At 39.8% G+C, this 25,343-nt stretch overlaps 2 protein-coding genes across 3 annotated transcripts in view; one reads left to right on the plus strand and one right to left on the minus strand.

The window, feature by feature from the left end:
* Positions 1–561: 561 nt before the first annotated feature.
* Positions 562–5,149, plus strand: TEFM (transcription elongation factor, mitochondrial). 2 transcript variants are annotated; one of them, XM_074970762.1, is made up of 4 exons: positions 562–687; positions 2,735–3,204; positions 3,418–3,567; positions 4,642–5,149. In XM_074970762.1, exons 1-4 carry the CDS (start codon positions 648–650, stop codon positions 5,074–5,076), a joined length of 1,095 nt encoding a protein of 364 aa, XP_074826863.1. In that variant the 5' UTR covers positions 562–647; the 3' UTR covers positions 5,077–5,149. The 2 variants fall into 2 exon arrangements, with proteins under 2 accessions (XP_074826863.1, XP_074826864.1); XM_074970763.1 differs by having other exon boundaries at positions 603–687; positions 2,739–3,204; positions 4,642–5,147.
* A 1,912-nt stretch (positions 5,150–7,061) lies between these two features.
* ATAD5 (ATPase family AAA domain containing 5) overlaps positions 7,062–25,343 on the minus strand; it is a 28,338-nt gene continuing 10,056 nt past the window's right edge. Inside the window, exons 7-23 of the mRNA XM_074970908.1 lie at positions 24,306–24,487; positions 23,254–23,411; positions 22,788–22,941; positions 22,244–22,546; positions 21,067–21,163; positions 18,038–18,123; positions 17,681–17,826; positions 17,429–17,579; positions 16,832–17,002; positions 15,382–15,500; positions 14,457–14,550; positions 14,088–14,152; positions 13,018–13,198; positions 11,729–11,907; positions 10,544–11,376; positions 8,699–8,866; positions 7,062–8,495 (exon numbers count right to left, since the gene is read on the minus strand). Coding sequence (XP_074827009.1) covers positions 8,417–8,495; positions 8,699–8,866; positions 10,544–11,376; positions 11,729–11,907; positions 13,018–13,198; positions 14,088–14,152; positions 14,457–14,550; positions 15,382–15,500; positions 16,832–17,002; positions 17,429–17,579; positions 17,681–17,826; positions 18,038–18,123; positions 21,067–21,163; positions 22,244–22,546; positions 22,788–22,941; positions 23,254–23,411; positions 24,306–24,487 — 3,166 coding nt within the window. The 3' untranslated portion in view covers positions 7,062–8,416. The remainder of the gene's footprint in view (positions 8,496–8,698; positions 8,867–10,543; positions 11,377–11,728; positions 11,908–13,017; positions 13,199–14,087; positions 14,153–14,456; positions 14,551–15,381; positions 15,501–16,831; positions 17,003–17,428; positions 17,580–17,680; positions 17,827–18,037; positions 18,124–21,066; positions 21,164–22,243; positions 22,547–22,787; positions 22,942–23,253; positions 23,412–24,305; positions 24,488–25,343) is intronic.

Here is a 25,343-nt window from a genome sequence, read left to right on the forward strand (position 1 = left end):
CACAGATCAGACCCCAGGGAGGCTGGGAGCTCTGGGGCTGTGGCTCACACAGATCAGACCCTAGGGGGGTTGGGAACTCCTGGGCTGTGGCTCACACAGATCAGACCCTAGGGGGTTGGGAGCTCTGGGGGATGTGGCTCACACAGATCAGACCCTGGGGGAGGGGGGGGGGTTGTGGCTCACACAAATCAGACCCCAGGTGGGTTGGGAGCTCTGGGGCTGTGGCTCACACAGATCAGACCCTAGGGGGGTTGGGAACTCCTGGGCTGTGGCTCACACAGATCAGACCCTAAGAGGGTTGGGACCTCATGAGCTGTGGCTCACACAGATCAGACCCAGGGGGGTTGGGAACTCCTGGGCTGTGGGTCACACAGATCAGACCCGAGGCGGGTTGGGGGCTCTGGGGTTGGGGCTCTCACCCTGGGGCTAGGGCAGTTGTGGCATTGCCCCACTCCCTTATGTTGCGCTACTCCCCCCCCCCCCCCTTTGCTGGCAGTACAGGGGAAGGCCACTGTGGGGAGCCAGGCCCAATCTCTCTTCTGCCCGGCCCCGCCTGAGGCCGGAACGTTTCTTACCAGCCGGGGGAGCCGGGGCCTCTTTCGCCCTGACCCACCCGGGGTGAAGCGCGGCCTGGCTGGGTGGGCAGGATGAGTTTCAGTGCCTGGCTCCCGAGCCTCCTCCGGAGAGGTAGAGATTGCGGGGAGGGGGTCGGTCGGCCGGCCTTTCTGAGTGGAGAGGGAGAGATTTTGGGGGGGGTCGGTCTGTCTTCGGGGGGGGGGGTAGAGGGAGAGATTCCGGAGGGGGGTGGTCAGTCGGTCTCTCTGGGGGTGGAGGGAGAGATTCCGGAGGGGGGGGGCGGTCTGTCTGTCTGGTGGGGGTAGAGGGAGAGATTCCGCGGGGGGTGTCGGTCGGTCTGTCTGGGGGGAGAGGGAGAGATTCGGGGGGGGGTGTCGGTCAGTCTGTCTGGGGGGAAAGGGAGAGATTCCGGGGGGGGGGTCGGTCTGTCTGGGGGGAGAGGGAGATTTTTTGGGGGGTCAGTCTGTCTTGGGGGGGGAGGGAGAAAGTCTGGGGGGAGAGGGAGAGATTCCGGGGGTGTGTGCGATCTGTCGGGGGGGGGGAGAGAGGGAGAGATTCCGGGGGTGTGTGTCGATCTGTCGGGGGGGGGGGAGAGAGGGAGAGATTCCGGGGGTGTGTGTCGATCTGTCGGGGGGGGGGGAGAGAGGGAGAGATTCCGGGGGTGTGTGTCGGTCTGTCGGGGGGGGGGGGGGGGAGAGGGAGAGATTCCGGGGGTGTGTGTCGGTCTGTCGGGGGGGGGGGGGAGAGAGGGAGAGATTCCGGGGGTGTGTGTCGGTCGGTCTGTCTGGGTGGAGAGGGAGAGATTCCAGGAGGGGGGGTAGGTCTGTCTGGGGGGAGAGTGAGATATTTGTGGGGGGTCAGTCTGTCTTTGGGGGTTAGAGGGAGAGATTCTGGGTGGGTCGGTTTGTCTGGGGCGAGAGGGAGAGATTCCAAGGGGGAATCTGGGAAGGAGTGGCCCACCCCCTTTGTGCTGAGTTGGGGGTACCTGGTTCTGGGTGGTAGGTAGTAGCAGAAACCTGCTGCTTGGAAGTTGTTTGGGCCTGGTTGCCCTGCATCCAGCACCGGCCTGACACACTAGTCCTGTTGGACTCCTTCCTAGGGGCTGATCAGACTCCTTCCTAGGGGCTGAGCATGTTTTGGGGTGTGACAAGGTTGGTGAAAGAGACACGCTCACGAGCCCCACAGCGGTCTTCTTTCTTGTAGCTGGAAGCTCATTTCTTTCACCTGCAGAAGTTGGTCCGGTAACAGATCTTGCCTCCTGCACCATGTCCTGCTAATATCCTGGGACCCACAAGTTACAACTACACTGCAAACAACACTTTCTGGTGATCTTTTGAGGCCCACCCACTTACCCTGGTCCAACACTAAAATAAACACGCAGAGTTGAGCCTCTGCCTCTCTCCAGTGCTTTATGGACAGCCTCATAGTGTAGAGGAGGCCTCTGACTGGTGTGGGATTTGCCCTCCCAGGCCCATGGGTAACACTGCTCTTCTACTGCTGCTCTTATTCACTATACCTTGATGAATTTACCTTGACAGTCCTGTGGACTAAAGTGGTCCATTTGCCTGCAATAGGCAGAACAATACAAACCACACTTCTTCCCCCATGGGCCTCAAGCCAACCTTGGTTCAGAGGAGCAACCTCTGTGGCTGAGGGTAATTCAGTCTCCATGCTCCTTCCCTCCTTAGCACCTGCTGCAGCTAGCATCTGGGGAACAGCCAGTAGCAGTTGTGAAAGTGATACTTATCCCCTAAGAAACAGACTGAAACAATCAACTCATTTCACAGGTCATTGAACATCTATCCACTGGCTTTGGGTCATTACTTACCAGGGCTAGATTTAAGTGGGATCATAGAACAGTGGCTCATTAATGGGTGGCAATAAATGTCAATAAAAAAACCCACCAACACAAATAGCAGAGGAAGTTTAAAATGATTGGTGGCCCTTTTCTTGAACTCTTAATTTTTCTATAACCTGTTTGAAATGCTAGATTTCTGAAGCCAATTTTAATTAACAGGAATTAAAAAGTTGGCCAATGCTTTTTTTTTCTTTGTATGGCACAGAAATAAATTTGTGAGACGGGGACCTCACAATGAGGTATGGATGTATGTGTTCAGTAAGTTAATGAAGACATTGTTTTAACTCATTTTTTCTTCAGGAAGGTATTTCTTTCATGTCCCTTTGGGTTCATGTCAGCTTCAGCCCCTGCACCATTCCTGGTGTCAGAAAAAATCAACATCTGCTGTACAACACAACTGTGTCAATTCCCCAACAATGAATCAAACCTTCAAGACACCAGAAGATGCACTCTCTAATTTGTACTCTTCTGAACAACAAGCTGTCATCCTGCAAGTGCTCAACACAGCATCTGAGAGAGAGCTTTCCACCATTAAACTATTACGAGGACGAAAATCTGTCAGCATAATTAAGCATAGGGAAAAATATGGACCATTTCAGAACTTGCAGAGTTTATTGAACGTGCCTCTCTTTCAATATAAAACTACTGTTAAGGTGTGTAACTTTATCCTCAATCCGTCTGAGAAAGGAGATAGAAGAGAGAGAAAAATACAAGACACCAGGCCTGCAATGAGGTTTATTAAACCTGAAATAGAGAGAGAGAGGTTGGAGGTATACAACATTTTTAATTTGATTTTAATCAAGAAACTACTCTTATTTTCTGAATAAACTTATTCCCATAAATCAAACATTTTAATAATTCATCAAAGAGTAGATATAATACATTTCTTGTTAAGTGGTATTTTCCCCAAGACATCAAATAATATTTAGTACTTAGTGTTTTACATCTTCAAAATGCAGAATAATTTTTTTTCTCATTTTCAGACTTTAGATAGCATTGTATCTGTTGTTTTTGGTACCCGTAAAATTGCATGGGCTCATGTTGATCGAAATCTAGCAGTTCATGACTGGCAACAAGAAGAGTGTGGTAGATTCATGAAAGGAACCTATATTCCAGCAGTGTATCTGGAAGAAGTAAGTAGCATATGTTTGAGACTTTAATAAACATCAACTCCTCCCCTTGTATCTCTGTTAATCTTAAATTGCTTATTCTTAGGGCTGTCATTGTACTGTATGTAAAAATTGACTTAATGTTCCAAGGCAGGGCTTTTATTTTAGCAATTCTAAGCTGTATTTATTTTGCTAGTTTGATCTAGTTAGAAATCCTTCAGAGTTGAAAAGAGACCCTAATAACATTTGTAAAGTAGAACTGTAACTACTGCAATCAACCTTTGATAAAGAATCTAGCAGGTGAGTAGCCCCAAAATTTATCCCATAATTAGTGTGTGCAGGACTTGAGTTGCAGACAGAAATGGGAAGGCTGTCTTCTTTTCAACACTATTTTTTTGGATCTCTGCAAGTACAAGACTCTGCAAGAGAGATGCACCCATTCCCTCCCTCTACACTGCAGGTAGACATCTGTGACTTGGGCTTGCAGGGCTCAAGCTGCAGGGCTGTTTAATTGTGGTGTAGACTTTCTGGCTCTTGCTGCAGCCCCCGCTCTGGGACCCTCCCACCACACAGAGTCCTAGAGCGTGGGCAATTAAACTGCTCTGCATCCTGAACTCCATGAGCCCAAGTCATCTGGCATGAGCCAGCCAGGTGTTTTTAATTGCAGCTAGACATACCCTTAAAGTACTTACAAAAACTAAGGTTGAACTGCTTGTAATGGTCACTCTACCACAGTATTTATAATCTGACACATTCTCAGCACAATTTGTGTGTGCCAGAGGACTGGTTAACTTTCTCCCATTTTCACCATAATTGCAGTTTCTTTAAATTTAGACTCAAACAAGTGCTCTTCACAGTAGTACAGGAGCAGAGCTTGTCAAAAATATGCAATTTTGACACTTTTTAAATTGAAATTCCCACAAAATGGGTAAAATTCTCATGAAGACTACATTCCAGTTTTGACCAGACAGTTACTACATAGTTTCTTATAAAAACCACCTTCATATTTGAGAGACAATAACTATGAAATCTTGTTGATTTCTGGTTTAAATGAATCCTTGGTGCTAGCATTCATGCTTATTTGTTTCCCCCTTCTAGATTTCTTCAGTAGTTTCTAAGATTCCTGAAGCTGATCTTTATATTCTGGAAAAAAATGGACTGTCTGCTCAAAATACAAATCTCTTTCCTATAACATTACATCTTCGCACTGTGGAAGCTATGCTGTATGCCCTATTACAAAAGACATTTATGCAAGATGGCCAGCACAAGGTACTAAGTATGGCCCGAAGCACTGTAGGAAAACACTTCGGATTGATGGTAGGAGACTCTCGAACTAGTGGAATGGACCTGGTGAAGCAGTTTCTTTTACAGTCTGTTACCCAAGAACAGCCCCGGTTGTCCTTTCCCAGGAACAAGGTGGTATGTTACAGAAACCTATTTTCTTCAGTCACACAAAACAGAGATGAGGAGATGTGTGATTCATTACTACAGGCTCTAGCCTTCTATGAACTTTTGTTAAATAACACTACTTAAACCTTTTGCTGTTATGAGCAGAACCACAATAAACTTAACTCTAATGTTTTGATCAAGTATCAGATACTTACTGACATTAAATGTTGTGCTGATGAGCAGAAGCCAAGTTTACATGTGCTGTTCACTGCTATCTATCAAGGCAATCTCAAACTCTCTTTTCTGTATTCAAAATATCTTTGGAGGATGTGTATGTCATATGAGGCTGTAACCTCAGCTGCAGCAGCTCATCCTCCAAATGAACAGATGCTGATTTTTATGGCTTTTCTACACACAGTTGTTCCCGATTGTGTAGACACATTCTGGAATAAATCCAGAACCATTCCACGTGTAGACAAACCCTTGTCTACAATTGAGTGTGATGTGTCTTCTAGAGTGATTGTAAAATAAGACCTTCCCCACCCCTCTGGTCACAGCTGTAGCAGTATCAGTCTACTTTCTTCCTCCAGCCTCTCCACATGCCCCAGTGATCCCATTCCCTGATCTCCCTTGTGCCCACTCCCATCCCCTACCTTACTCTTTTCCTTAACCTCTGACTCTCCCCCCACCATACAAACATGTTTTAGTCTCTCCCATCTTAAACAAATCCACTCTTGCCTCCACTTGTCTCTCCAACTGCTGCTCCTTCTCCCTTTTGATAGATACTGCTAAACTGGGACTGGCAGTGAACACTTTGGACTTGAGTGACATGTTCCAAGGGAAGGGGTGGAGTAGCTGAGGAGTAACATACCCTATCAGGCCAGAGGTCCACACTGATCAGCCACTGAGTGGCACACCTCATCAAGCTAGCAGATCTCAGCTTTGTTATTCCTGGGGGCATTCTGTGCCAAAAAATTAAATATTCTGTGCACAGTTTAAAAATTCTGCAAATTTGTCAAAACAACACTACATAATCATGCCACTTTCAATTATTTTGGTAATTTATTTCAAAATACCTGTCCGCAGGTATGTCTGTAACAATAGACACACAAAAATCCCCCCAGGAATAGAGAGTTAAAGAAACCCCTATGACAACCCAGTTCCTGTTTCTCTGCCCCTCTCCCAGAGCCCAGCCAGGGGGGCAGGACACCTACAACCCTTTCCCCCCCAGCCAATACACCCAAACCACCTCCTCCCCAGAGCCCAACTGCAGGGCTTCCCCAGCCCAGATTCTCCCTCTGGATCCCTGGGCTCTGGAAGGGATGGGGTGTGAGTAACAGCCTGATGCTCAGTCCCAGGCTTGCATGGAGTTTCCTGCATGCTGCCCTCTCCTTCCCTCAGGGCATGCCGGGAACTGCAGCTGCCAGGAACCCCTAGTTCCCTCTCCCTCCCCCCAGCAGTGTCTTCTATGTGCAAGCTGGGCTCTGCTGTGGTCAGTGGCAGTTTAGCAGCACTGCAGCCCATTTCTGTGGGGGAAAGGAAATTCAGCACGCATGTTAATTTTTGCAAAATTCTGCATTGTGCAGTGGTGCAGAATTCTCCCAGAAGTATTATGTGCACCAGTGTATTAGAGGCATCAGGGGTGTGTGTATGGGGAGACAAAAGGCAGAACTACAGCACTTCTTGAGCGGAATATTTTTTGCAAAGAAAAGAATTCTGCACTGGACATGAAATCTGCGCATGCACAGAATTCCTCCAGAAGTAATAAATGAGGGAGTGGCTAAGAGCTGCGCCCAGAACTGTAACACCAAACATTAAGCCTAAGCCATATGGGATGCATGTTCCCCTTTCCTCCCTGCAAGGAGGACCCAGGGACACTACCCCCACATCTGGGTAGAGAAAGAACCTGAAAAACTGAACATTTTTGGCAGGTTGGGGTTTTGTGGCTTTTTTAATGTTACCAACAACAAGCATACTTTCTAAACCTAAAAAAAATCTGAAATAGGATTAGGATTTGTGTAGTATTAAAACCTTTAAATGGGTCATAGCTACACAGAGAACCATATACAGTTTGTAAACTTAAGTGGGTATATTTTATTCTTTACAAAACTATACAGAATCAATTGATACTTAAAATATCTAGTGTGTTTAGACCCTTGATACAACTCACTAAGAGCTGTTTAGCTACCATTTAATAAATATACACCACATTCTGTTGCTTGAAATCCTGCACTAATCTTAAAATAACAATTTACTTTATCATAAGCATGTTCAGTAGTAAACTATAATGGAAAGCAGCCAGGAAAAGGTAGGGTGAGAAAGCAGCTACAGAGGGTGCTAAAACAACCGGTCTCCTCAAAAGTTATAGGAATGTCTAATTGATGTGAAATTTTGTGTCCCTATACTGAACCTTACATGTTAGTCTTTAGAGCAACAGTACAAACGTGATATTGGCTGTGATAGTGGCTATTTAAATAAAGGTGTCATCTAGAAAAAAATATTTTCAGGTGATAAAAGGCAGGGGGTTTAGATCATCACATTTTAAATCTTAATATTCTGGCAGTATGAAAGGTAAGAGTTGTACCAAGGTCTCACCCACAAATTTATTTCCTTTCAGATATAAAACAGATTTTAACTTCAGGTAACTGGGCTGAAGTCTTTCAAATATAAAATACAATATAAAAAAAACAGAATAGAATATACAAGATTACCAGAAGTTATATATGTTACTAAATAATTCAGAAGTAATGCAGATACAGAAGTGTTATTTACAAAATCTTGCCTAATCTATTTGGGCCCCATCTAGGACTATAGTAAACATTTTCTCCCCATTTAAGATAATCATACTGGCCTGGCAACTGTAAACAAAATTCATGGAATAAAATGAAACTGAGGTATACAAATATGCACATTATGAGACACAGTACTTTAATTTATTTCATGTTAAGCATTTTTTACTCATTTTTTCCCCTAATTTATTATTGTGATTAGTTAGAGGCTTACAGTTTTTACAAAAGTCTTGCATCAGGCAGGTTATTTGGCAACTCTTTTGAAGATCCAGGCTGAAACCACTGCCTATGCCAATGAAGCAGTCTTTTCATGGAAAAACACTTTGAGTGGAAATCATGGCAATGGTTCATTACTCAAGCACCTCTTGCTACCCAAGACATGGATTGATTCTCCTTAATGGAAAGTGCACCTTTAGGGCAGCAATCAGGGGAAAGAATTATAAAGTGATCCTGAAAGGTGCACAGATAGACTAAATGCTTTTGAACACACGGAGTAGATAGAAGCACCAAAAGAACCCACATTTGGATTGTGGAAAGCAATACTATCACACAGAAATATACACTTTGCATTTTTAAATACTCAAAGATTTAATATACAAATGGCTCTTTGAATATACAATAAAAACTAAATTATATGGTAAAATCAAAGTACCACATAGACCAATCTGTACAAGACACTACTGGTATAAAATATTTTAAGGGAAGTTAGCTGCCAGACTGTAAACTGTTTCTTTGGGTATTTCAAGATGAATTCCTTCAAGATAATGCAGGAACCTGTCAAAAGAAATCAGAGTGAACAGAAGAGGATTGATAATGTCCATTTTAAAAAAATTAGGCAATGATTTTGAATGCAGCACATTTAAGAAACAAACTGTTCATGCATTCATTTGATGAAGTTCCTCGATAAATGTTTCTAAAGTTTACTAAACACTATCATGCTAAAAATGTAGCAGAGATTAGGGTAAACCTAAACCTACCTTCTTTTAGTCTTCCCTTGTTCTTTAAGTTTCTCTGACCTACAAATATTGCGGAGGGTGGGCAAGTATTCAGTTATGCTCGCTTGCCTGTTAACCAGGCTTAAAGGAGTTCTAGTGGAAAATACAGTTTTGATGATTTCCAGCCTCTTCTGTGCTTTTCTGTGAATGCTGAAAAGAAGGAGAATGAATCCTTATTGTTTCTTGTTCAAGAACACAAATACCAATATAACTCCATGAGGATCAAAAACATGGATTTAAAAAACTCCACAAAAATCACAGTTGCCAACTTTCATGCGGTAAATAAGCACCCCGACTTTGACAATAAGCCAAAAATCAAGCTAATTCCATTTCAAAACAAGGCCAAAACAAGCCAATCCCTAAGAACCCCACTCTCTATGACTAGACCCCCTTGGCGTGCAGTCTGGGACTGTGGTGGGCCCACTGTGCACCCCTGACTCTCTCCCGGCCTTGCCAGGAGACGATCAAAAAAATAAGCAACAAGCTACAAGCCAGACAAGCAAAAAGCAAAAATTAGGCAACAAGCAACTCACAAGCCAATTATGCCAAAAACAAGCCCAATTTCTGCATTTTTTTTTTTTTTTTTTTGCTGTTTTGGCATGTCTGGTCACTATCCAAAAATTCCCCAAACTATGACTATTACACAGTACTAAATCATCTTATGACTCCAGGAATCTTAGGACCAAAATCTGACTTGTAGGCTGTGTGTAGACCCCCCCAAAAAGCCACACCCAGAGGAGGGACCACAAGACAGAAGCTGTCTGCTCTACAGATTCTCCAAGTTCAGCTGTGAAAAGAAGTTTTGAGGGAGGTCTTTCTAGGCGTGGTCCTCATTTATATGTTTAGTGCACACACCCACACACCCCCCATGGTGCACTCCAGAACATCTGTTCTTGGCAGCAAAGAGCCCTGTGTTGGGGCTAGCTAGAATACAGGCTTCCCGTTATATCACACTAATTTTTTCATGTCACAATGTGTGCCCATTTTAGACCTTTGAGTCATTTTGATACCATCTAAATACATGTCAACACATTTTTACATTGGAGCTCAATCAGGCAGAGTGACTTGTTTTAAAACAATTTGGAATGGCAGCGAGAAGATTTCTCCATGTATCTATTTTTACAGTAATTAGTTAAGTATTCTTTACCATATGTGGCAGAAGTTGGTATAATAGGTGATTACTCTGTTTTAGACTAAAATCAAACCTTTATATTAATACTTGTTAACATTAACAAAGACAATTTACTCTAATGCCATATTCAAGGTTTTTCTTCTTGATTTTAGAAGACATACTACAAAAATATCCACATTTGACCTAGTTTTAATGTTCTCAGGCCCCAATCCTGCAAAAGATAGTGAGTCCAAATTACATGCATGACACTATTCACATGAGTGAAGTCATTCACATGCATAAGAGCTTGCAGGATTAGGCTTGCAGGCAGCATCAGTTTGCCTATTCCACTTAATTCTCTAATGCGTATGGCCTTTTCTAGGCAAATACTCAATTTTTATAGCAGACGGGAATAATGCTACCACTCATGATCAAGCGTATTATAACCATTCAAAACAATGGAGGACTTTAAAAAAAATCTTACGTAATTACTATTAGAAAAAATGTTCTTAAAAATGAGAACTACATGGCCACTGTCGGTTTCTGAGGTGTACAGAAATTAACAATAGGCCATATTGGGCCATTTGTTTTTATGCAGAAGTCCACATTCAAGAAACAGTACAAATATTAGTGGGATGAGGGTTGGTGAATCCGTCCCCTCCCCAGGTGATATTTGTACTGCATTGCAACGTATGTTAGTGAGGTTTTAGTCTTACCTTAAATCAACTGATTGACCAAAGTATACATCATTTCTGTCTTTTGAAATATGCAGAGTGATTCCCTCAATTTGATCTCTTCCTAGTGTTTTACAGGGGTTCAAGGAGGCTTCCATGCTTTGTGAAATACTAGCAGAGCACTTATTAAAACTGAGTGCTTCTACAACTGCCTTTAGTTCACTACAGCTTTCAGAACTCCACCAATCAATGTTTTCTGTGCTAAACTCATCAGAAAGACCATTTTTAATCTTGCCATTTGTCCAATTAAACCCTTCATTTTTACAAAACTCTTTTGGTTTCATTACATTAGTGTTTAGGCAGCAATCTAAGAAAGACATGTTCTCCACAAATTCAGTTAGTGAATTTAGACAATGAGAAGCAAGAGCAGAGCTTTTTTCCCTTTCCGGGATTTCAGTATTCAATTGTTTTTCTTTTTCGTTCATCATAAATTTTAATCCATCTTTGTTTTCTTCCAAGCATGATTCAGGAATGTCTGATGGCAAAGTTATAAATTCAGAAGAGTAGTTCAATTCAGTATCAAATAAATCACTATCATCCAATAAAGCAATCTTTCTCTGGTGCTTCATCCTTCTAGGCTTTTTGACAGGTGTAGCTTTTTCAGAGTAATCACTATCAAGAGGTATATCATTTGAAGAATTTGCTGTAGTCCTTTTAAATGAAGGATTAGAATTCTGTGTTGGCTCTGGAAGAACATGAACTGGTAAAGGCAGAATAAATTCAAGGTTACTATATATAAAATCCACTTTCTTCATCTGAAATTCTGTGAGCAGCTGTATCAGTTTACTCCATTCGTCTGTTGTTGTGATTTTATGCTATAAAAACAATGTAAACATAACAAAATGCATTACCATAATTGTTTTTAATAAATGAAATATGAACCACACTATGTTATTACACAAAGCTGCCTATTCACATACACCTCAGTAGTCATCAGCCAAAGGATTGTATATTATTGGGTTACTGAGGATTTCCCAATTTGGGTTTTACATAATCCCTGAAGCAGACCTTTTGAAGACTGTGGCTAAATATTTTTGTATGATAATTGTGTTTGCGATAAATGCTACAGAAAATTATCAGAACGTATAAAGAGCTATAGCAAATCCACATATGTTTCAGATAAAATTCATTCAAAATATTAGCAATCAGACCTAATCATGAAAATACCTTAAGAAATGAAAACAAATCTTCTGAAGGCAAAAAAATGTTCTTAAGGCCAAGCAAAGTCTCTATGAAGCCAGTATCACATTTTGGAAGCTCCATCTCAGTTTGAGGAAGATCATTCTCGGAACCAGTGTTTTCCATGCAAGTTATTTGATCTGTTCCTTCTGGCTCCTCTCCTCTTACTACACAGAAGATATTAGGTTTTACTTATAAAGTAAATACAAGTTGTGCATATAAATTCAAAGCTTAAAATTATCCCTTTGTTGTCTCAGGTCATTCTTTTGCATGCTAAAAAATAAATCCTATTCTTATCTTGACTTCTTACTGTAATTTTGAATATTACTGACTTTCAATTTCCAATGTCCCCTTACCCATGTTTGTTCACGCTTCCAAATCTCTCCCTTCCCTTCTTCCTCCTTTGCTACCTCTCCATTGTAAGCAATCAACTCAATCTCTGCCTCCTGCTCCTTCTCTCCCCCTTTACAGTATGTCTACACTGCAGTTAGACACTCAAAGGCTGGCCTGAGCCAGCTGACTTAGGCTGCTGGACGCAGGCTAAGGGGCTGTTGAATTAACATGTATACATTCAGGCTAGAACCCTCCGATCTCTCAAAATCCTAGAGCCCGGGCTGCAGCCCAAGCCCCAAAACATCTACACTTTAGTTAAGTAGCCCCTTAGCCCATCCAGTCATGGATTTTTTAAACTGCATTGTAGACACACCCAAAGTCTTCCTCATCCACTGAAAATCCTCACTTCTTTGTTTTGGGGCCGGGTTTTGCCTTTTCCCCTTCTCCCAGTCTGTTATCTTATCCATGCCCCCAACCCCTAATCCCCTCTCCTTTTTTTCCTTCCCTCCTCCTCCAGTTCCACTTTTAATCTCCAAGAGCATAAGCAACACTCCTGCGTTGGGCTAACTGCAGCTCGAGGTGCCTATAATCATGGCTGCCTAACTCCCAATGCTGAGGGGAACAAGGTTGGCTCTCTGCTCTGCCCACTCTTGTTACTCATAAGAAGAATGAGAAGGGGTAATAACCATGAAAAGCCTTACTCTCAGACACAATGGTGAAGGGCAATAAATGCAGACGTCAAAACTTCCAGTCCCTTAATTATTCTAAATATACCGTGAGAAAAAAGCCTACAGTAAAATTGTTGATTGTCTAGACTTGTCAGAAAATTGTCATGTATTCAATGCTATTTAAGAACTGTTTCATAAAAAACAAAAGATTCTTCATCTTAGAATGAATCTTAATTTACTATATTATGTCTGTTCTTTAAAATTGGATCAACTTACCATGAAGTGCTAAACTTTTTTCTTTCAAGCATCCACCTCCGCTCCTAACCCAAAATTGAAGGTAAAGAACACTTTGTCTGATGTCACAGTTATTTGTGGTTAACAAAGTGGCAAAGTCTTTTAAATCCGTTCGTAGATTCTCAGCCAAACAGAGCACTTGTAGATAGCTAGCAATGTTTACCTAGAATAAAGCATATGAGAAAAACCCGTTGAAAGACAAAACACAATTATCCAAACCATGGCTAGTCACATTAGAAGCAAATTACTTTTGTATACTGTAACGTACCAAGAAATTCCCTCCTATCTAGTGAAGAGGACTAAAATTGCTGGTAGACAGAATGGTGATCCCCAAACCCAACTCTAATTCCTACTGTATGTACACAGAGGGAGGCATCACCATACTGGACTTCACAGCAAATGGGAGTGTAAATTTTTCTGCATGGGTTCCCCCAACACCTAACGGTGGCCTCTTTCATTACCATGGAGGGCCCCCACAATCTGTAGTATTTACAGAGCAACATTTGCCCTAGAGGATTTTCTTTCATTTAACTCTTATCAGCAGGTAGCCTAGAGATTTAAAATCCAAGGACTGGAAAGTGAAGGGAAAAGAACAAAAATATTTTATTTTAAAAAATTAGCTTCAAGTCTGCTTTTAATTTTTTACTGAAGTTTTTAAAAAATAGGTTTTTTAAAATATACATTTGGCCTTAATTAAAACTATTTGCCAGTATACATCATCATCATATTGGGATGTTTCTTTTATATAAATACCCTGCAATAGGGTTCTTTTAGCTTTCAGTGACTGATGCTAATTTTGGCAAAATCAAGTCTTTAAAATGGAACTTCTACAGATATAAAATATTCTGTATCTTGTATGAAAATTGTTTGCTTTAGTCTGAAAATAAATCCTTCTACAGAAGTGAACAGTAAATATAATAGATTACATATAACTTTTTAAACCTACAAATTAAAAGTTACAAACTCAAATTTGAGGTTTTCAGTTATGCTAATTAAATCCTAAACTAAAAGATATTAACATTATCTGTATTCCAAAAGAAAAAAAGACTTACCAAAGAGGGTGTTTTAAAGTTGATTTCTTCAAAGGAACCATCAAACATTAAACTAAAAGTTGGATCTACACAAAAGATACAAAATTAAACCTTGTGAAATTTTATCTTCAGAACTATTTTTCCTTATTTCTTAAAGCAGCCATCAAGAAAACAGCAGTGTCTTCTCCTTATTATTCAAATATACCATTTGTAAAATAATCCTTTGTAAATATAAAAACACAGCTGCTGTTTCAATAGAGAACGGCAGATACATTAACTTTGCATTAATATTTGCATCCTACTCTCTCTGACCCTGCTACTGTAAATCAGATTTATCCAGGTGGACCCTTACATCTGCAAAGTCCCATTACTGAAATAAGTATTACTCACCATTTGTAGTAAGAATTACAGGCCTCTTTGCAGTGGCCATGAATGTCTTTATTGCACTTAGAAACCCAGCATCTTCATCAAATATTATATCAACCTACAGAAAGTACAAATAAAGTGTAAAATGTTTAGTAATAGTTTCATAGTTATGGAAAGTCATGTAGTTTATTTTTTAACTACAGTGTCCAGCTTTTACCAGTAATGTAATTTTCACCTAAACAAATATAGTTGCTACAAATAAAACCCACTAGTTCGTACCTAAAACTTTTAGGACGAAGTCTTATATGTTCAAGTTTTGCAATATTTTATAGCATTGTAGTAGTGATGTTATGGTTAAGGGCAAAATAGCACTAATTTTCTCTAAGTTACATTTTGGGCTGTAGTTTCCCACACTTATTCTAAAGCAAAATGCATTTTTATTTGCGGGAGAGGGAGAAGCAGGTGTGGAGGAAGCATCATAAAAGCCATTCAGCTATTTATGTTAAAGTATGAAAAAGAGAAAAAAAAAAATCTTTTAATGCCTGCTTAGAAATGCTTTAAACATTATTTGGTACTTGGATAATTTAAAAAACAAACATTATATATTGCATTTATGCAGTTCTAAATAAGAATCTAATAGCTTTGACAGAATTAAATAAATTTAGTTTAGAATAGCCTTGCAAAATTTTATTTGTCAATTTGCATACTCTGAGTAACTTTTTCATGGGTGGATAAAATATATAAGTAGGTTTCTTCACTCTTAATCATCATGGTACAAAATGAGTAGATTTTTCATCTGGAATAATTTTTGCAAGTCTGGTTCAGAAATACCTATATGGGTGAAATGACATCTACCTGAATTAGTTTAAAGGTTGATAATAATCCTTATACTTAAATAAATATGACTGAACTATTAATTTTTCACATCAGTGACATATTTAAGTTTTACCTCTTCAAAGAGTATAAGAGATGTTGCATTTTTTTTGTTGGGTTCCTCTCCTCCCACTTCCTTGTTTGTTGACTTAGTTTGAATATCCACTTTTTCTTTCGATGAATTCTGAGTATTTGCTGCATATAAACAGAGTAAAGTTAAAAGATGACTCAAGCAGTTTAATAGGCAATTGTACAATGCATTAGTTCCCTAGCAATGCCCTGTATGTATGAAGTGAAAAAAACTGCATCAACATAAATATTCAAACACTGATATCTCTAGAGGACAATGATCTGCATAGTTTCCTGGGGATTACCGACTATTTGGGAAATGCTGACTGCCCAGCATTTAAAAATAAAAATTAGATAGGAGAAACTCATTAGGATATCTAATCCATGCAGGATTGTTGGCTGCTGTAATGCTTTCTTTCTCCTATTCTTTATCAGACTACATAAGCCCAGTCCTGCAAAGACAAACACACACTTTAACTTTCCACAAGTGAGTAGTCTCCTTGAAGTCAATGAGGCTACTCATGTTGTAAAGCACATATATAAATCACCCCCGAGTGTCATAAATTACACCGACATAAGCTCCAGTGTGGACAGCGCTATGTCTGCGGGAGAGCTTCTCCTTCCAACATAGCTTCTGCTGCTCATAGGGGCTGAAGTAATTAAGCCAACGGGAGAGCTCTCCCCCATCAACTTAGAGCGGCTACATTAGAGAGCTTACAGCAGCGCAGCTGCATCGGTGCAGCTGTAAACTCTCTAGTGTAGCCATGCCCTCAGTGTTTGCAGTAACTGGGCCTTTCTATGGAAAGGACCCTTTCCTATTATGTGTTCATACAGCACCTAAGAAAGGGGGCCCAATTTTGGATGGGGCCTCTAGGAACTACTATAATACAAATAATAATGTATATTCTAGTGCTTTGTCTAGTCTGTGTCATAGCTGATTATTCTTCCTCAATATTTCATGTAATCCATTTCTATACATGCTAGCCTATATTTGGGATGTTAGAATGCCTACAAACAGTTTAGAACAGTGGTAGCCAACCTGCAGGCTGCACGCAGCCTGTCAGGGTAATCTGCTGGCAGGCCGCGAAACAGTTTGTTACTTTGACTGTCCGCAGGCACGGCCGCCTGCAGCTCCCAATGGCCACGGTTCACTGTTCCCAGCCAATGGGAGCTGTGAGAAGTGGCGCGGGCCGCAGGTTGCCCACCCTGGTTTAAGGTATAAATACGCATTTACTTATGCTCTCTTGCATTACATTGTCTCTGAAGTTGTTTGCACAGTACGATTCATCAATTCCAAGGAAAGAAGAGACCATTGTGGTCCTCTCATCTGACCTCCTGTACAACACAGGCCAGACAACTTCCCCCAAATAATTCCTTTTGAACTACAGCATCTCTTAAAATCTAACAATTTTTCCAACCTCAAACAGAATAACCCCATTATAAGCAGTAATACCTACCTTTGTTTTTTGCTTGAGATTCTACTATTTCTTCATTACTCTCAGGCTTAGAAGTTATTTTGAAATAATTTGCTAATGTTTTAGGGGGTAAACTTCGTTTTAATCCTGTTCCTTTGGGTGAAAGTGGAGGTTTTCTTGGTGAAATAGCTTTCCTGGGAGAATTTATTTTTTCTGAAAGACAAGGTTTACATTAGCCTTCAACTTAAAATATATTCTCAAACGCTTCTCAGGTAAACTGAGAACAGGGCTTAGTTCAGCTGTTTTGTATGTAGTACAAGACAGTCTAATGTAAGCAGCAGTACGCAGAGTTACTTTTCTCCTTGTTTTTGTTAATTCACCTATGGTTAACCTCCCATACAAGTGCTGTAGCACTATTCTACAACACAGAAATAATTATTGGGGATAATCAAATTAAAAGTCACTGTAAAAACAGTGTAATTCAGTAAATAGAGTGGGGTTTTTTTTTTTTTGCCTGAACCAATAAAGCAAAAACATTCAGAGTCTGACAAAAAACTGAGTTTACCACTTTTTATATGAATGTCTTTTAGCTTCCTTCAGATGAAGGAAAAGGAAAAGTAAGATAAATGCCACACTTACTCGGGGACTTAGTGCTGCTACAGCTGTTAAAGAAGCAAGGTTTATGTGCATTTACACCTTGTTTGTCCACTTGATGAGACTGAGTAGCCTCCTTTAGCTGAGAGAGGATCTGTCTACCACTTCGCTGGCAGGAGGCATTAACTTCAAATATCTGCAAGAATAATTTATGAAAAGGGAATTCAGATACCCTTTATTTAAAAAGTTATTTTTATACTGCTAGGTACAAATTAGAAAAGCAGACTATAAACAAACCTTAAAACCAAGCTCCTGAGCACAAGCATACACTGCAGCAGTCTTTCCCACCCCTGATGGGCCAGTAATCAGCACAGTATTGCAAAGAGTATTCTCTTCCTCACTCTCAGATTTGTCATCTTTAAAATCCATGCTGTCCATAGAATCTACACAATTATTTCAACCAAAGGAAACAATTTAATAATCATTTTAACCATTATCAAGTCTAGCCATTTCACATCAGAGGGAAATAAGACAATGTGAACATAGAATACTTTCCATATTTAAAAAAAACCAATAATTTAAAATATTTTTCAAACAAAGATTGTATGTCTTTTAAAGTCAATATTTTGCAAAATGTGGAAAAGATTCCAGCACCTTGCTGACTCTCAGTGTCATCTTTCTCACTCTTCCGATTTCTTTTTTCTTCCCAATCAGCTCTTTTTTTCCATTCTTTCAGCCAACTACAGAAAAAAACCAAGAACAGATATATTAAATATTACTCAATAAACTGACCCAAGTTCAGATGGAATAGCTCAGAACTCTCTTCAAGGATTCCTTCTCCACTCTCCATTTATCCTAGCCAATTGTAGAAACAATTGTATTCGTCTTTTTCCCCAAGAAGAATTTGAAATAAACCACAGAGAATAGTGAGACCGATCAAACAGATCGATTAGTAGTTTATTATTCTAAAGTAAACATTTTTAGTAAAACATTCAATGTAGGTCTTTGTTAGGGTTCGGTTGAGTTCACAATCTGAATTATTTATTCCCCAGAAACATTCCATTTTACTGTTAAGGCACAATTGATGCTATTACTAAAACTGACAAACTGCCATGATTACAGAGGATGGTCTAAATATTAAAATATGCATTTTAAAAGTACGTTCTCTTTAGCAGCTATCTTTGTGGTCATAGTGGTGTTGAGTCAGGGACACTTATCCAGGAGTATGATGATCAATTCAGTTTACTACAGGTGCCCAAAACACCAGTCAGATAACATCTTTTAGTCACAGTCACCACCAACCTGGACTGCAATTAGTTACCATTTGTTTAAATGGCAGAGCCTTTCATTTGCATCATAAATGAAAAGTTCTAATATAGCACAAATGGTTGTGACAAAAATCATTGCCATAAAACAACTATTTGATGGTGTCTGAGACATGAATTGTGGTGGCAGTTTCATCATTAGGGGACAAGTGCTGGGAAACTGCATTGATAGATGTAACCAAAAAATTAGGTGTCCTTATCAGAAGAGCCACCACAATAACTAGCACCCATCTAGGCAGTCTCAAAAGAAGAGCAAAAAGGATTGGATGATCATGAGGACTAAACCATCCTCCATCCTACAAATAATCTCCATTTTATAATATATCTATCAGGTTGAGGCATATGTGTAAGAAACCATGGGAGAGCTCTGGCTCCTATTGCACATGTTATGCCCATTGTGTATAAATAAAAGATTTCAGTCCCCACTGCTATCAGTCTGACAAAATCAAGTTTACTGAAATACTAGCAAGCCTGAACATTGGAAACATTTCACTCCATCCCAGAATCAAATGTAGAAATTCAGTGTATATTGTGCTTTAGTGCCAGAAGGCCCCAATCCTGATTGAGAGACTCCAACACGCTACCATAAAATAACTTCAGGATAGCAGATCATTTTATATCAATTGGCATTAAACTTGTTTCCACAGTATTGCAAAAAATTTATTGCAACACAATACCAAACGTTGCAGACCTTAAAAAAAGACCCCAGTATTGTGACGTTCAGAATTATTTTGTTAAAACAGAACCATAGAAATGTAAGACTGGAAGGGGCCTCAGGAGGTCATTTAGTCCAGCCCCCTGCACTGAAGCAGGACCAAGTATACCAGACCATCCCTCACAGGTGTTTGTCTAACTTGTTTTAAAAAATCTTCAACAACGTGGATTCTACAACCTCCATTGGAAGCCTATTCCAGTGCTTAACTATCCTTACAGTTAGAATCTTTTTCCTAATATTTAACCTAAAATCTCCCTTGCTGCAGATTAAGCCAATTACTTCTTGTCCTACATTCAATGGACATGGAGAACAATTGATCCTCATACACTTTATAACAGCCCTTAACATATTTGACTTATCTGATCTTCCTTCAGTCATCTTTCCTCAAGACTAAACATGCCCTTTTTTTTTTTAGCCTTTCCTTATAGACCAGATTTTCTAAACCTTTTATCATTTTTATTGCTCTCCTCTGGACTTCCTCTAAATCAGTGGTGGGCAACCTGCAGCCTACCAGGGTAATCCACTGGCGGGGCATGAGACAGTTTGTTTACATTGACTGTCCGCAGGCATGGCCGCCCGGAGCTCCCAGTGGCTGCAGTTCACCGTTCCCAGCCAATGGGAGCTGTGGGAAGCGGCGTGGCCTGCAGGTTGTCCACCACTGCTCTAAATTATCCACATCTTAAGTGGTGCCTGAAACTGGACACAGTACTCTAGCTGAGGCCTCACCAATGTTGAGTAGAGAAGGACAATAACCTACCATGTCTTACATACAACACTCATGTTAATACACAAAAGAACTATATTAGCCTTTTTTGCAACTGCATCACCACTGACCACTCAGGGTTTGTTTTCATGTACAGTGTTACAGCGGTGCAGCTGCGCCGCTTTAGTGAAGACACTACTACGCCAACAGGAGAGCTTCTTCTGTTGGCATAGTTACTTCACCTCTCTGAGAAGCGGTAGCCATGTTGATGGGAAAAGCTCTCCCGTCAACATAGTGCTGTCTACACAAGGGGGTTAGGTTAATATAACTACGTTGCTCAGGCATGTGGATTTTTCGCACCCGAGTGATGTAGTTATACCGACATAGGTCTACAGTGTAGACCTGGATTCATTCAATTTGTGAACCACTCAACCACCCAGATCCTTTTCAGCAGTATTACTGCCTATCTAGGTATTCCCCAATCTGTGGGTGTGCATTTGACTTTTTCACCTCAGGTGTAGCACTTTGCTTGTCTTTACTGAATTTAATCATGTTGATTCCAGACCAATTCTCCAATTTGTTAAGGCCATTTTGAATTCTAATTATGTACTCTAAAGTGCTTGCAACCTGTCCAACCTTGATGTCATCTGCAAATTTCATAAGCATACTTTCCACTCCGTAATGCAAACCATTAATGAAACTATTGAATCATACTGGACCCAGGACAGACCCTTGTGGGACATCCTCCCAGTCTTACAGTGAACCACTGATAACTATTCTGAGTATGGTCTTTCAACCAGTATTGCATCCACCTTGTAGTAATTTAGTATAAACTACAATTCCCTGGCTTGCTTATGAGAATGCCATGTGGGACAGTCTCAAAAACTCTCATTAAAATCAATTATATGTTTACAATAGAATACATTTTCTCATATCTGACCTGTGTAACTTTTTTATTTCTGTTGAGTTCCCTATAAGTTCACTGGAGTTCTGAGGTTGATATTTTTCTGTCCAGAGCACATCTTCCTTTTCACCACCTATAGCGAAGAAAATAGAAATTGTCCATTAAAAACATTTCTGCATCTAGAAAAACTAAGCAAGTTGAGTTCAATTTTATGATAGTTTTATAGCAGGCTTTTTGCAGGAACACCGGAATTAAGAGAATAAGAAGGGGGAAAATGGACCATCTCACACAGCAAAAAAGAGCCAAGACACTTCACAACAAGTGCTTAAAGCCAAATGCTGGTCGTTGCACACAGCCTATGTAAGTGGGCTGTGTGCAGGGGACTATATGAAAGTTGGGGGTGTAAAGGCAAAGAAATAACGGAATTCACCCTGTTGGAGGATCATGCACACAAACACATCCAAGTTCATGACAGACTCCATGCATAGATTCATAGAGTTTAAGACCAGAAAAGGACATCCATATCACAGACCATTAAATTTCACCCAGCTACCCCTTTACTGGGCCTAACACACACACACACACACACGGGTTAAGCAGGATGAAAATAGTTATAAAAAAAAACAAAACAGTATTTAACAGGATTTTTTAAATTTAAAATCAGCTATTTTATCTGCATGTTACTAGTTCTTTACTTTCTTCCCATTTCATATAGTCTTATTTCTACAGTGGATATATTGCTTCTTTGACTAGTTTCCTAGTTGTCAATAGAATTTCAGGTTTTAATGAAAGATTTTTTTCCTACAAAAAAAAAAGTTTCACATTTAAAATACATATATACAATGAAAAAGACAAATCTAGGAGCTCATTAACATCCTTGCTGTGGGAACAGCACAAATTAACACAAAACTGATAAGCAAATAGACTGCTACATTTGCAACCAACACTACCTAAAGCAAGTAATTTAGATCATGATTTATACTGCCTTGATTTAATCACTCCATTCCGGGGTTAAGCCATTATCTCCAGAGTGGCTTATCCATTTGACAACATTCCCAACTCTCCTCCATTCCTCCTCTGTGGATCTGCCGAAGAGACCATTTGGAACTGTGCTCTGCAGCACACTGTGGGGATTCCATGAGCCTCAACTAGGTCCATTCACTTAATATGGGAGCATTTTCTAAGAATTTAAGTAGCAAATATAAAAAGTTACCAGAGACAGGGTTTAATTTTGATCCAAGTTCACTGTCTTCTGTTGTTTTAACATCAGATTCCTGGGGTTTATTTGTTTCCATGTGTGTTACTTTTTCTGTGTCTGCTTGCTTTATGCAGGATACTTGGGTAACTATTCTCTTGCGAGTTTTGGATTTTAAATCAGTCTCTACATTATCAATTTGTTTTCTTCTTTTTGATTTGTGTTCTTCGGTTTTTTTTCTTTTCCTCTTGGTTTCTTTCTGATTTTCAGAACTTATTTGATCTAGTTCAGAATTTATAGTTTCATGGTCCTTTATGCATACTAATCAACAAAGAATAAAATGCATTATATCATTTCAAAACTTCAAATGTACTGACACAGTACATTTCTCATTGTTTCCTAAAATTTTAGAAATACTTTAAAATCACAATGACCCAAAATAAGATTACTGTAGTTTTATTCAGATCATGTTTCTATTTATATATTTTTAAAAACATTTAAATTGTCCTGAAATTTACTTGTTTCTAGGTCATCAGTGGTTTTAGTTATATACATTACTAACCTTGTTTTTTATTTTTGAAGAGTACATGTTCAGTTTGCTTTTTCAGAAACTGGTAAAAAACTTTTCTCACAGGAAACTGTGAGTTAGAAGATCTGATCTCTTCCAACAAATATTTCCTTATTATTTTGGGAAAAGCTGATCTCTGTCCAGTCAACTGCAATAAATATAAAATAAAAAGCCATTCAAAATACCCCAAAGCATTGACCAAATAAACCTACATAAAAAAATTCACTATTAAAGCAGAATTGTTTAACTAGTTTGTTAAGCACAATGACTACATACCCTTTGACATGCTGTAACAGGAAGGAGCAAGCTACATTAACCAACTTTGAGTTAAATAAATTAATCATGGGCAGATGCCTTAATTAAGGCCACCAGATTTTGTAAAAGAACAAAAGCCCTGAAAATGTAAGCCACTTTGATTGACCCTTAGTTATTTTTGCAATAAAAGACTAAAAATACAAACCACAATTGAAGAATTGTTGCCACTAGGTTTTGAATTTATAACTGAGAATTCACCAAGTGAAATAGTGAGTTTTGTGACATCAGTTACTTCAGTGTTTAGTTCTCTTAGCTTGGTTAGAAGAGGACAGGACGGTGATGTCAACCTCCACACCACACAACCTATGTAAGAATTGAAACATGGTTAAGAAAAAGTCCTTAATCCATAAACTCAGCCTCCTAGACCAAGTGAGAAGTACCTGCTATACCCTCAAAAAACAAGCCTATTTAATTTACATTGCAACATCTTCACATCCCTATCAACTTCACATTCCCACCAGCTAAACAATTCTGCATACCCTCCCATATACTTCTTCCTCCCACCTAGTGATCCTGGGCTCTCCCCACCCCTCTTAATACATTCTGGGCTCCTTTAGTTCTTTGCAAGGTTGTCACTCCCTCAGTCTGATCCCCTCCAGGAGAAATTCAGTCATACTCCTTCCTCTTCAAGACAACAGCTACTGCTCCAACTACTTTGGTTCCTCTCTCTCATCCTCTTAAAGAAAGCATAACAGCACAATCCCTCATCTCTTAAGGAAAAAGCAAGCAGCTCAGGGGTCCCTTTTGCTCCAAGCTTCTTTCAATGTTAGAAGTAGCAGCACCTGGACTGCTCTGGTTTTTCTTATCCTGTTTCCTTTCAGAAAAGAATCAGCTGCTTCCATTTCCCACCTGGCCAAAAGCAAGATTTTTACTCTCTAAATAAGTAGCTTTTTCAAGTCCTATTTTATTATGTATTATAACTTTTAAACATGCTATTTGTCTACTTAGGAATTTATATGTTCCATACTACTGAAGTATCTGAGCTCTGTTTTAAAATTTGTATTTGACAAGACTATTTTTTCTGCCTATAAACTTACTTAAGTTTTGTTACTGCAACACACACACAAAAAAAAGTAGGAGCTGCCAATTATTCCATCGTAGTTATACTAAAAAGCTTGGTCTTTGAACCTTAAATTTTCAACATAGCTCTCCTAAAGATCTACTTGAATTTACACAGGCTCACAGACAAAAACTTACGATCATCCTTCTGCTGTACATGGACAACCGTCTGAAAACAGCAACTTGCCACAGAGTATGCTTCTAATACCGCTGCTTTCTTTGCAATGTGTCTTTTTAGAGACTCTGGCAAACCACTCATCAAAAATTCACGTTTTGCTTTGAACTGCTCATCATCTTGAGAATTTTCAGATGTATCTTGGCTTTAAATAAAATAAGTGACAATGAAAAGCAATCAAGCTACCAAGCATGCAGAGTTCGCAACAGTGTTTAATATGGATAAAGTTTACTAAACCCTACCAGCAATTTGACTCATTCCAGACTGTGACAGATATGCAATCCTGAATTAACTTTAATACCTGTGGTATCCATTGTATTAAAAATGAAATTGTTTATGCGTTATTGTGAAATTGCATATAACTTCTCTAGGAGAAGGGGGATATGTTAACATAATTCTTCTGATTATCAGACCTTTGAAGCTTCGCCCTGAAGAGGGGACCCATTGTATGGCTGATTACCTATCCATGGTCTCTTCAAAGGTTCAAAGTGGATTCTCTAGAGACCAACAAACAAAGAAAGGACATAGGGATAAATAACTTGGTGATGAACTGACTCAAGGCTTTTGTTCTGATCCAGCTAAAGGACAGGACCTCTGGTCCATGGTGGGCCCCCATCCTGAGGGAAGGACTGGAAAGACTTCGGCCTACTGAGGCCCCATAAGACTGGGTGCTTGTTCTGGGTAGAAGCTGTGATGAACATGAAACAAAAAAACCCTAGGTGAGGATTTGAAGGACTACTTCTGCCAGAGCCTTTTTTTTTTTTTTTTTTTTTTTTTTAAATGAGGGGTTGAACTCTGGTAAGCTTATCAGCATGCATTTAGTTTCTTTATTGTTTTTAATATATTTTCCCTGTTGTGCTTTTACCTTAAGAATAAAATATGCTTGCTTAGTAAGAACTGTGTGGTAACTTGTAACTGTGGGCAATTACACTGTTATTACTCTCTGAAAAGAGGGCAAAAAGAAACCTGCTTAGACAGTCGTTCGCTGGGAATAATACACC

The sequence above is a fragment of the Natator depressus genome, chromosome 14 (assembly GCF_965152275.1).
Source record: "Natator depressus isolate rNatDep1 chromosome 14, rNatDep2.hap1, whole genome shotgun sequence".
NCBI lineage: Eukaryota > Metazoa > Chordata > Testudines > Cheloniidae > Natator > Natator depressus.